Source organism: Nansenia antarctica, assembly GCF_963989245.1.
Source record: "Nansenia antarctica genome assembly, chromosome: 7".
Taxonomy (NCBI): Eukaryota; Metazoa; Chordata; class Actinopteri; order Argentiniformes; family Microstomatidae; genus Nansenia; species Nansenia antarctica.
The window spans coordinates 64,672,678-64,685,177 of record NC_137677.1 but is presented as its reverse complement, the minus strand read 5'-3'; the positions used below and the strand labels follow the sequence as shown (position 1 = coordinate 64,685,177).

At 47.0% G+C, this 12,500-nt stretch overlaps 1 protein-coding gene across 1 annotated transcript in view; it reads right to left on the bottom strand.

Annotated features, from left to right (window-relative positions):
- parp4 (poly (ADP-ribose) polymerase family, member 4) overlaps positions 1–12,500 on the bottom strand; it is a gene marked incomplete at its 3' end in the record, with an annotated part of 51,041 nt that overhangs the window by 33,404 nt on the left and 5,137 nt on the right. Inside the window, exons 7-10 of the mRNA XM_080537040.1 lie at positions 5,343–5,498; positions 4,392–4,529; positions 2,333–2,524; positions 1,824–1,975 (exon numbers count right to left, since the gene is read on the bottom strand). Coding sequence (XP_080393166.1) covers positions 1,824–1,975; positions 2,333–2,524; positions 4,392–4,529; positions 5,343–5,498 — 638 coding nt within the window. The remainder of the gene's footprint in view (positions 1–1,823; positions 1,976–2,332; positions 2,525–4,391; positions 4,530–5,342; positions 5,499–12,500) is intronic.

The window sequence follows — 12,500 nt, the reverse complement described above, 5'->3', positions numbered from 1 at the left end:
TTTTCGCTGCTCTCTGTAAAGCGCATTGGGTCACTTTTGTGAGAAATGCGCTATAGAAATAAAATGTGATTTGATTTGATATCAATCAATCAAACTTTATTTATGTTCTATAGCACAAATCATGCATTGAATGTAACTCCAAGTGCAGTATTTACTAAACCACAATATAATAAAACAAGAGCTATACGGATCAAGAGTGTACTTTGTGCACAGCGCCACTGTGTGTCACAAGTTCACCTTCAGAGCGGGTGTTCAGCGCAGCAGGCAAAATTGTAAGTCCGTTCCGAGCGCAGCTGAATCCTGAAAAGGTGAACATGCTCGTGTTTCTTGCGAAGAACCTCGATTAACGGACTATTTAATAGCCTTTAATAGCTTTTATGCTCATTTTTTGTTACTGCCAGTTTTTGTTATTGAGTTATTAGCCATAGGTTGTGAATTAGAATTAGAATGAATGTGATCAGTGATATCTTTGCACAATTGTTTTACCTGCTTGCACTCAATTTGCACTCGTTTGTATTTATATTTATAGATGTTTTTGTTTACGTTTTCTATTCTATTGTATATTCTATGTTGTTCAAAGAATAAAACTAGACCATGTCACATGTTTGTCGTGTGTGAAAATAACAATGATACAGTCTGAATCTGCCGCGCAGTGAGTGAGAGGTTTGGTCAGTTGTGAAGAATAACTGAGGATTAATATCTAATTGGGATTATATTTAAGGGTAACGAATCACTCTATGGGAAAGATAGTTGCCTTCAGTTATTAGTAGATAGGAAAGTTTTTTTACAATTACTCGCTTACATTTAATAAGATAATTTTCGCTGCTCTCTGTAAAGCGCATTGGGTCACTTTTGTGAGAAATGCGCTATAGAAATAAAATGTGATTTGATTTGATATCAATCAATCAATCAAACTTTATTTATGTTCTATAGCACAAATCATGCATTGAATGTAACTCCAAGTGCAGTATTTACTAAACCACAATATAATAAAACAAGAGCTATACGGATCAAGAGTGTTTGTGCACAGCGCCACTGTGTGTGAAGGCGCTACTGAAAGTGATGACAGAACGCATGTCTCAGAAGATACGCGGTCACTTAGTGACGCAAAGGTAGTTCTGTATTTATCTCTATCTGTATTAGTACATTTATTTTGAAAGCTCTATTTTGACAGCTCTACCATGGGCACTTTTATTTTGATGGGGCATTCTTTGTTGATTGACTTACGACAGTTCAGGACGAGTCAGTCTCGCGGCATGTGGTTTTTATGAAAAGCTTTAAGTATGTTCACTGCATAATTCTAAGTCTAATATTTCAGTGATTATTGAGCAGTATTCAAATATTTAAATACATTGAGCAGCAGCAGAAACTTTGTCTAAGAACCAAGATATTGAGAAAGCAGTTCATTCAATGAAGACGCTGTTCCAAGAGATGATCTTCCGTGCAGGCGTGCACCCTGGATCAGCGGAGCTGGTGTGTTAAGTGTTCATGTGTTTTCATGTATGGTGTAGCTTACAAAAGTCTGCCTTTCCACTTATATTTGTGAAACTAAGTAGCCTAAATGTGTTGCGACTGTGCTTACGGTGTTTTAATGGTGTTCGACATGAGTGTATTGTAGCAGTAGGGCTCAATTATTTGAAATTGGCGTTTTTTCTTTTTTTTTTTTTTTTTTAACCTTTTCGGTTAACCGGAAAACCGTGGTTTTAGTCTTTGACGGTTTTTCGGTTTCAATAATTGGAAACCGTCCATCCCTAACACACAGTGAGTAACACACACACACACACACACACACACACACACAGGACACACACACAGTGCATTACCTGTCCTGCAGCAGCTTGCTGACGGAGGTGAACTGGGGACAGTCTGGGGGAAGTGATTCAATGCTGCACCTCAGGGCGCGGTACTTCCCCAGACAGGAAGGGGAGGGGCTTCTCAGAGTGGCCTCACTCACGTTCAGCATGTCTCTGATCAACTAGAATAACACACACTCCTGTTAGCCAGCTTATTCTAGATACATGTGTGTATGTGTGTCTGCGTAAGTGCGTTTGTGTGTGTGTGTGTGTGTGTCTGTGTAGTGTGTGTGTGTGTGTGTGTGCGTGCTAGTGTGTGTGTGTGTGTGTGTGTGTGCATAGTGTGTGTGTGTGTGTGTGTGCATAGTGTGTGCGTAAGTGTGTGTGTGTGTGTGTGTGTGTGTCTGTGTAGTGTGTGTGTGTGTGTGCGTGCTAGTGTGTGTGTGTGTGTGTGTGCATAGTGTGTGCGTAAGTGTGTGTGTGTGCGTGCTAGTGTGCGTGCTAGTGTGTGTGTGTGTGTGTTCGTGCGTGTGCGTTACCTGACAGAGATCCAGTTTCTGGGAGACCAGCCTGGTGTTGACTGGGGGGCAGGGTAGTCTGTGGGGCAGCAGGGTGTAGACCTCCCCCATCAGAGAGACCACCGTGGGGTCACCCCCCTGCCCCTCCCCCTGCCCCTCACCCCCCCTCAGCCTCTTCTGGACCTCCAGCAGCCGTCCCTCCACCCTGCTCACCTGGACAGACCAGGGTATACACAGGAATCTTGAGGTTAATTTGAAAGTGACAGTTGGATCTAAGTGACAGTTGGATCTAAGTGACAGTTGACACTAGAACAGCCGTGTCTATGTTACCTACTCAGGGTCTATACAAGACACCGCGGATACCCTGACAGACGCACGACAACAACACACTTACTTCATACTGGCACAATCTTAGTATAGTACACACACACAAAGACATGCACAGACACACAAAGACATGCACACGCACAGACACGCACAGACACGCACAGACACGCGCAGACACACGCAGACACACGCAGACACACGCAGACACACACACACGCACACACACACACACACACACACACACACACAAAGACATGCACACAAAGACATGCACAGACACGCAGACACACACACACACACACACACGCAGTCCTCATTGAGCTACACTGCATGTATACAGAGTTAACGCTAAACCTAGAGATGTTCAGAGCAGAAAATCACAGTGACATCACAATCACAGTGACATCACACACTCAGGGCCCTATTATGCACTTCTTAACTTGCCGTCTTAAGTCTTAATTAAGACGCACCGCCAGGTTAAGACCTACCGCCACCCTTATTATGCGCTTCATACGCGCTACTGCTATTATGCAGGTGTCGCTAGGCGCCCACACATAAGACGTAAGACTCCCGTGCATATACACCTCGTTCCAAATTATTATGCAAATTATATTTTTCTCAGATTTTCCTAAATAGTCGATGCAAATGACAATCAGTATAATTTTCAAGTCATCAACCGTTAGAGTATAATTCAAATTTTATTGAACAAACCTCCCAATGATAACAGTATTTTTTTTTTTAATAAAAAACTCAAAATGCACTGTTCCAAATTATTATGCACAACAGAGTTTCAAAACATTTTATAGGTTGTAAAGAACTAAAAATGGTAATTTGATGAATTTAGGGTTAGGAGGTCATATTAGGAGGTCATATTTACTGAAATCAAAAGCTATTTCAAACAAAAACATCTTAACAGGTCAAGTTACATGTTAACATAGGACCCCTTCGTCCTATCACCTTCACAATTCTTGCATCCATTGAACTTGTGAGTTTTTGGACAGTTTCTGCTTGAATTTCTTTGCAGGATGCCAGAATAGCCTCCCAGAGCTGCTGTTTTGATGTGAACTGCCTCCCACCCTCATATATATTTTGCTTGAGGATGCTCCAAAGGTTCTCAATAGGGTTGAGGTCAGGGGAAGATGGGGGCCACACCATGAGTTTCTCTCCTTTTATGCCTATAGCAGCCAATGACACAGAGGTATTCTTTGCATCGACTATTTAGGAAAATCTGAGAAAAATATAATTTGCATAATAATTTGGAACGAGGTGTATTACTCATTGTGGGAGTGTTCATATGTTAATGAAGTGCACTAGGCGCCCCTGCTATTATGCGATCTGACTTTGCGCCTAGCGCTAAGAAGTGGTTTGAAAAGTTCTTAGCCGCGAGACTTCATGCACGTTTTGAAACACGAGCGCGCACTCGTGTTTCAAAACGTGCATGAAGTCTAGCGCCTATGAACTGCATAATAGCATAGCGCTTATGACTTAACGCAGCCGGTTCTTAAAGGGAATGGCACCTGGCACGCTGATTGGGTTGATTGAGAAGACGCCCAAAACACACCCATGACTAATTTCTGGGCTTAGCGCCGGGTCTTAGGCGCCCACTACCGCACGCATAATAGCAAAGTGGCCTTGACCACGACTCCACGTCTTAAGTTTAGATCTACCGCCTCGTCTTATTGCTTAAGACTTATGAAGTGCATAATAGGGCCCTATTTCTCACTGAACACTCCTGAGCCAATCAGAGGCTTACGTCGTTCAAACTGATGCTGGTGATTGGAATCTTCAGGACGTTGCCGAGGCAACCGAGAGCCTCTGTCCAGAGCAGCTCCACGAACACGCCCACTTCCTGTGACACGGCGCTGCAGTTCAGCTTCTCCTCCAACAGCAGCTGTCAATCACACAGAACACGTCCAATCAGCTGGACGAACACAGGGGAGGGGGCGGGGTGGCAGTTCTTGAATTTCAATTCACCTCCTGACAGGAAGTGCGTCTGTCCATTTAGGGGGTGTGTCTGTCCACGAAGGGGTGTGTCTGTCTGTGAAGGGGTGTGTCTGTACATTTAGGGGGTGTGTCTATCCATTTAGGGGGGTGTCTGTCCATTTAGGGGTGTGTCTATTCATTTAGGGGGTGTGTCTATCCATGAAGGAGTGTGTCTGTACATTTAGGGGTGTGTCTGTACATTTAGGGGTGTGTCTATTCATTTAGGGGGGGGGCGTTTATCCATTTAGGGGTGTGTCTGTCCATGAAGGGGTGTGTCTGTCCATTTAGGGGGGTGTCTATTCATTTAGGGGGTGTGTCTATCCATGAAGGGGTGTGTCTGTACATTTAGGGGTGTGTCTGTACATTTAGGGGTGTGTCTATTCATTTAGGGGGGGCGTTTATCCATTTAGGGGTGTGTCTGTCCATGAAGGAGTGTGTCTGTACATTTAGGGGGTGTGTCTGTACATTTAGGGGGGTGTCTGTCCATTTAGGGGGTTTGTCTGTACATTTAGGGGGGTGTCTGTACATTTAGGGGGTGTGTCTGTACATTTAGGGGGTGTGTCTATCCATTTAGGGGTGTGTCTGTCCATTTAGGGGTGTATGTGTACATTTAGGGGGTGTGTCTATCCATTTAGGGGTGTGTCTGTCCATTTAGGGGTGTGTGTGTGTACATTTAGGGGGTGTGTCTGTCCATGAAGGGGTGTGTCTGTCCGTGTCCTACCTGCTGCAGGCTGGCTGAGCCCAGGTCCTGGGCCTGTGCAGGGAGGCTGGTCCTCAGCTGACCCATGTCCTGCAGCTCCGTCCTCAGGCTCTGGAACACCTCCACGGCCTCCTCCGAGCTGGAGCAGAACACCAGCTGGTCCCGATGCCCTGGAGCCTGACGCCCAGGAGAGAGAGGAGAGGTTAGACTGTTACACAGGAGAGAGAGAGGAGGAGAGGTTAGACTGTTACACAGGAGAGAGAGGAGAGGTTAGACTGTTACACAGGAGAGAGAAGAGAGGTTAGACTGTTACACAGGAGAGAGAGGAGGAGAGGTTAGACTGTTACACAGGAGAGAGAGGAGGAGAGGTTAGACTGTTACACAGGAGAGAGGAGGAGAGGTTAGACTGTTACACAGGAGAGAGAGGAGAGGTTAGACTGTTACACAGGAGAGAGAGGAGGAGAGGTTAGACTGTTACACAGGAGAGAGAGGAGAGGTTAGACTGTTACACAGGAGAGAGAGAGGAGAGGTTAGACTGTTACACAGGAGAGAGAGGAGGAGAGGTTAGACTGTTACACAGGAGAGAGAGGAGAGGTTAGACTGTTACACAGGAGAGAGAAGAGGAGAGGTTAGACTGTTACACAGGAGAGAGGAGGAGAGGTTAGACTGTTACACAGGAGAGAGAGGAGAGGTTAGACTGTTACACTGGAGAGAGAGGAGGAGAGGTTAGACTGTTACACAGGAGAGAGGAGGAGAGGTTAGACTGTTACACAGGAGAGAGAGGAGAGGTTAGACTGTTACACAGGAGAGAGAAGAGGAGAGGTTAGACTGTTACACAGGAGAGAGAGGAGGAGAGGTTAGACTGTTACACAGGAGAGAGGAGGAGAGGTTAGACTGTTACACAGGAGAGAGAGGAGAGGTTAGACTGTTACACAGGAGAGAGAGGAGGAGAGGTTAGACTGTTACACAGGAGAGAGAGGAGAGGTTAGACTGTTACACAGGAGAGAGAGGAGGAGAGGTTAGACTGTTACACAGGAGAGAGAGGAGGAGAGGTTAGACTGTTACACTGGAGAGAGAGGAGGAGAGGTTAGACTGTTACACAGGAGAGAGAGGAGGAGAGGTTAGACTGTTACACAGGAGAGAGAGGAGGAGAGGTTAGACTGTTACACAGGAGAGAGAGGAGGAGAGGTTAGACTGTTACACAGGAGAGAGAGGAGGAGAGGTTAGACTGTTACACTGGAGAGAGGAGGAGAGGTTAGACTGTTACACAGAGGAGAGGTTAGACTGTTACACAGGAGAGAGGAGGAGAGGTTAGACTGTTACACAGGAGAGAGGAGGAGAGGTTAGACTGTTACACAGGAGAGAGAGGAGGAGAGGTTAGACTGTTACACAGGAGAGAGAGGAGGAGAGGTTAGACTGTTACACAGGAGAGAGAGAGGAGGAGAGGTTAGACTGTTACACAGGAGAGAGAGGAGGAGAGGTTAGACTGTTACACAGGAGAGAGGGGAGAGGTTAGACTGTTACACAGGAGAGAGAGAGAGGAGAGGTTAGACTGTTACACAGGAGAGAGAGGAGGAGAGGTTAGACTGTTACACAGGAGAGAGAGGAGAGGTTAGACTGTTACACAGGAGAGAGAGGAGGAGAGGTTAGACTGTTACACTGGAGAGAGGAGGAGAGGTTAGACTGTTACACAGGAGAGAGGAGGAGAGGTTAGACTGTTACACAGGAGAGAGAGGAGAGGTTAGACTGTTACACAGGAGAGAGAGGAGGAGAGGTTAGACTGTTACACAGGAGAGAGAGGAGGAGAGGTTAGACTGTTACACAGGAGAGAGAGGAGGAGAGGATAGACTGTTACACAGGAGAGAGGAGGAGAGGTTAGACTGTTACACAGGAGAGAGAGGAGGAGAGGTTAGACTGTTACACAGGAGAGGAGGAGAGGTTAGACTGTTACACAGGAGAGAGAGGGGGAGAGGTTAGACTGTTACACAGGAGAGAGAGAGAGGAGAGGTTAGACTGTTACACAGGAGAGAGAGGAGGAGAGGTTAGACTGTTACACAGGAGAGAGAGGAGGAGAGGTTAGACTGTTACACAGGAGAGAGAGAGAGGAGAGGTTAGACTGTTACACAGGAGAGAGAGGAGGAGAGGTTAGACTGTTACACAGGAGAGAGAGGAGGAGAGGTTAGACTGTTACACAGGAGAGAGAGGAGGAGAGGTTAGACTGTTACACAGGAGAGAGAGGAGGAGAGGTTAGACTGTTACACAGGAGAGAGAGGAGGAGAGGTTAGACTGTTACACAGGAGAGAGAGGAGGAGAGGTTAGACTGTTACACTGGAGAGAGAGGAGGAGAGGTTAGACTGTTACACAGGAGAGAGAGGAGGAGAGGTTAGACTGTTACACAGGAGAGAGAGGAGGAGAGGTTAGACTGTTACACAGGAGAGAGAGGAGGAGAGGTTAGACTGTTACACTGGAGAGAGAGGAGAGGTTAGACTGTTACACTGGAGAGAGAAGAGGAGAGGTTAGACTGTTACACTGGAGAGAGGAGGAGAGGTTAGACTGTTACACAGGAGAGAGAGGAGGAGAGGTTAGACTGTTACACAGGAGAGAGAGGAGAGGTTAGACTGTTACACAGGAGAGAGAAGAGGAGAGGTTAGACTGTTACACAGGAGAGAGAGGAGAGGTTAGACTGTTACACGGGAGAGAGAGGAGGAGAGGTTAGACTGTTACACAGGAGAGAGAGGAGGAGAGGTTAGACTGTTACACAGGAGAGAGAGGAGGAGAGGTTAGACTGTTACACAGGAGAGAAGAGGAGAGGTTAGACTGTTACACAGGAGAGAGAAGAGGAGAGGTTAGACTGTTACACAGGAGAGAGAGGAGAGGTTAGACTGTTACACAGGAGAGAGGAGGAGAGGTTAGACTGTTACACAGGAGAGAAGAGGAGAGGTTAGACTGTTACACAGGAGAGAGAGGAGAGGTTAGACTGTTACACAGGAGAGAGAGAGAGGAGAGGTTAGACTGTTACACTGGAGAGAGAGGAGAGGTTAGACTGTTACACAGGAGAGAGAGGAGGAGAGGTTAGACTGTTACACAGGAGAGAGAGAGAGGAGAGGTTAGACTGTTACACTGGAGAGAGAGGAGGAGAGGTTAGACTGTTACACAGGAGAGAGAGGAGGAGAGGTTAGACTGTTACACAGGAGAGAGGAGGAGAGGTTAGACTGTTACACAGGAGAGAGAAGAGGAGAGGTTAGACTGTTACACAGGAGAGAGGAGGAGAGGTTAGACTGTTACACAGGAGAGAGGAGGAGGAGAGGTTAGACTGTTACACAGGAGAGAGAAGAGGAGAGGTTAGACTGTTACACAGGAGAGAGAGGAGGAGAGGTTAGACTGTTACACAGGAGAGAGGAGGAGAGGTTAGACTGTTACACAGGAGAGAGAGGAGGAGAGGTTAGACTGTTACACAGGAGAGAGAGGAGGAGAGGTTAGACTGTTACACAGGAGAGAGAGGAGGAGAGGTTAGACTGTTACACAGGAGAGAGGAGGAGAGGTTAGACTGTTACACAGGAGAGAGAGGAGGAGAGGTTAGACTGTTACACAGGAGAGAGAAGAGGAGAGGTTAGACTGTTACACAGGAGAGAGAGGAGGAGAGGTTAGACTGTTACACAGGAGAGAGGAGGAGAGGTTAGACTGTTACACAGGAGAGAGAGGAGAGGTTAGACTGTTACACTGGAGAGAGAGGAGGAGAGGTTAGACTGTTACACAGGAGAGAGAGGAGAGGTTAGACTGTTACACAGGAGAGAGGAGGAGAGGTTAGACTGTTACACAGGAGAGAGAGGAGGAGAGGTTAGACTGTTACACAGGAGAGAGAGGAGGAGAGGTTAGACTGTTACACAGGAGAGAGGAGGAGAGGTTAGACTGTTACACAGGAGAGAGAGGAGGAGAGGTTAGACTGTTACACAGGAGAGAGAGGAGGAGAGGTTAGACTGTTACACAGGAGAGAGAGGAGGAGAGGTTAGACTGTTACACAGGAGAGAGAGGAGGAGAGGTTAGACTGTTACACGGGAGAGAGAGGAGGAGAGGTTAGACTGTTACACTGGAGAGAGAAGAGGAGAGGTTAGACTGTTACACAGGAGAGAGAGGAGGAGAGGTTAGACTGTTACACTGGAGAGAGAGGAGAGGTTAGACTGTTACACAGGAGAGAGGAGGAGAGGTTAGACTGTTACACAGGAGAGAGAGAGGAGAGGTTAGACTGTTACACAGGAGAGAGAGAGGAGAGGTTAGACTGTTACACAGGAGAGAGAAGAGGAGAGGTTAGACTGTTACACAGGAGAGAGGAGGAGAGGTTAGACTGTTACACAGGAGAGAGAGGAGGAGAGGTTAGACTGTTACACAGGAGAGAGAAGAGAGGTTAGACTGTTACACAGGAGAGAGAAGAGGAGAGGTTAGACTGTTACACAGGAGAGAGAAGAGGAGAGGTTAGACTGTTACACTGGAGAGAGGAGGAGAGGTTAGACTGTTACACAGGAGAGAGGAGGAGAGGTTAGACTGTTACACAGGAGAGAGAGGAGGAGAGGTTAGACTGTTACACAGGAGAGAGAGAGGAGAGGTTAGACTGTTACACAGGAGAGAGAGGAGGAGAGGTTAGACTGTTACACAGGAGAGAGGAGGAGAGGTTAGACTGTTACACAGGAGAGAGAGGCGGAGAGGTTAGACTGTTACACAGGAGAGAGGAGGAGAGGTTAGACTGTTACACAGGAGAGAGAGGAGGAGAGGTTAGACTGTTACACAGGAGAGAGAGGAGAGGTTAGACTGTTACACAGGAGAGAGAAGAGGAGAGGTTAGACTGTTACACTGGAGAGAGAGGAGGAGAGGTTAGACTGTTACACAGGAGAGAGAGGAGGAGAGGTTAGACTGTTACACAGGAGAGAGAAGAGGAGAGGTTAGACTGTTACACAGGAGAGAGAAGAGGAGAGGTTAGACTGTTACACAGGAGAGAGGAGGAGAGGTTAGACTGTTACACAGGAGAGAGAGAGGAGAGGTTAGACTGTTACACAGGAGAGAGAGGAGGAGAGGTTAGACTGTTACACAGGAGAGAGAGGAGGAGAGGTTAGACTGTTACACAGGAGAGAGAGGAGGAGAGGTTAGACTGTTACACAGGAGAGAGGAGGAGAGGTTAGACTGTTACACAGGAGAGAGGAGGAGAGGTTAGACTGTTACACAGGAGAGAGATGAGAGGTTAGACTGTTACACAGGAGAGAGGAGGAGAGGTTAGACTGTTACACAGGAGAGAGAGGAGGAGAGGTTAGACTGTTACACTGGAGAGAGAGAGAGGAGAGGTTAGACTGTTACACAGGAGAGAGAGAGAGGAGAGGTTAGACTGTTACACAGGAGAGGAGGAGAGGTTAGACTGTTACACTGGAGAGAGAGGAGGAGAGGTTAGACTGTTACACAGGAGAGAGAAGAGGAGAGGTTAGACTGTTACACAGGAGAGAGGAGGAGAGGTTAGACTGTTACACAGGAGAGAGAAGAGGAGAGGTTAGACTGTTACACAGGAGAGAGAGGAGAGGTTAGACTGTTACACAGGAGAGAGAGGAGAGGTTAGACTGTTACACAGGAGAGAGAGGAGGAGAGGTTAGACTGTTACACAGGAGAGAGAGGAGGAGAGGTTAGACTGTTACACAGGAGAGAGGAGGAGAGGTTAGACTGTTACACAGGAGAGAGAGGAGGAGAGGTTAGACTGTTACACTGGAGAGAGAGGAGAGGTTAGACTGTTACACAGGAGAGAGAGAGGAGGAGAGGTTAGACTGTTACACAGAGGAGAGGTTAGACTGTTACACAGGAGAGAGAGGAGGAGAGGTTAGACTGTTACACTGGAGAGAGGAGGAGAGGTTAGACTGTTACACAGGAGAGAGAGGAGGAGAGGTTAGACTGTTACACAGGAGAGAGAGGAGGAGAGGTTAGACTGTTACACAGGAGAGAGAGGAGGAGAGGTTAGACTGTTACACAGGAGAGAGAGGAGGAGAGGTTAGACTGTTACACAGGAGAGAGGAGGAGAGGTTAGACTGTTACACAGGAGAGAGAGGAGAGGTTAGACTGTTACACTGGAGAGAGAAGAGGAGAGGTTAGACTGTTACACAGGAGAGAGAAGAGGAGAGGTTAGACTGTTACACAGGAGAGAGAAGAGGAGAGGTTAGACTGTTACACTGGAGAGAGAGGAGAGGTTAGACTGTTACACAGGAGAGAGAGGAGGAGAGGTTAGACTGTTACACAGGAGAGAGAGGAGGAGAGGTTAGACTGTTACACAGGAGAGAGAAGAGAGGTTAGACTGTTACACAGGAGAGAGAGGAGAGGTTAGACTGTTACACAGGAGAGAGAGGAGGAGAGGTTAGACTGTTACACAGGAGAGAGAGGAGGAGAGGTTTGACTGTTACACAGGAGAGAGAGGAGAGGTTAGACTGTTACACAGGAGAGAGAGGAGAGGTTAGACTGTTACACAGGAGAGAGGAGGAGAGGTTAGACTGTTACACAGGAGAGAGAGGAAAGGTTAGACTGTTACACAGGAGAGAGGAGGAGAGGTTAGACTGTTACACAGGAGAGAGAGAGGAGAGGTTAGACTGTTACACAGGAGAGAGAGGAAAGGTTAGACTGTTACACTGGAGAGAGAGGAGAGGTTAGACTGTTACACTGGAGAGAGAGGAGGAGAGGTTAGACTGTTACACTGGAGAGAGAGGAGAGGTTAGACTGTTACACAGGAGAGAGAAGAGGAGAGGTTAGACTGTTACACGGGAGAGAGAGGAGAGGTTTGACTGTTACACTGGAGAGAGAACCACACACACACAACAGAACACTTCTTTCACAGAGCTGTCACTCTGGTTAACAATCCCCCCTCTCCCACACACACTCTTTTGAAGAATGTTTGCACATTCGTACATACCTCTTCTTGATATGGCTTACTGCCATCCATCTCCTGTATATACCTCTAACTACGGTACTTGCCATACTGTACCTATCACTTATCACTATCATATTTAATATCATGTTCTTATATCACGGTTTGCACTTCTGGTTAGATGCTAAACTGCATGTTGTTATCTGGTACTCTGCGATGACAATAAAGTTGAATCTAATCTAATGTTTATAGTGTGTGTTATAAACTAGGAAGAGGCTGGACCTGGGTCCTAAAGC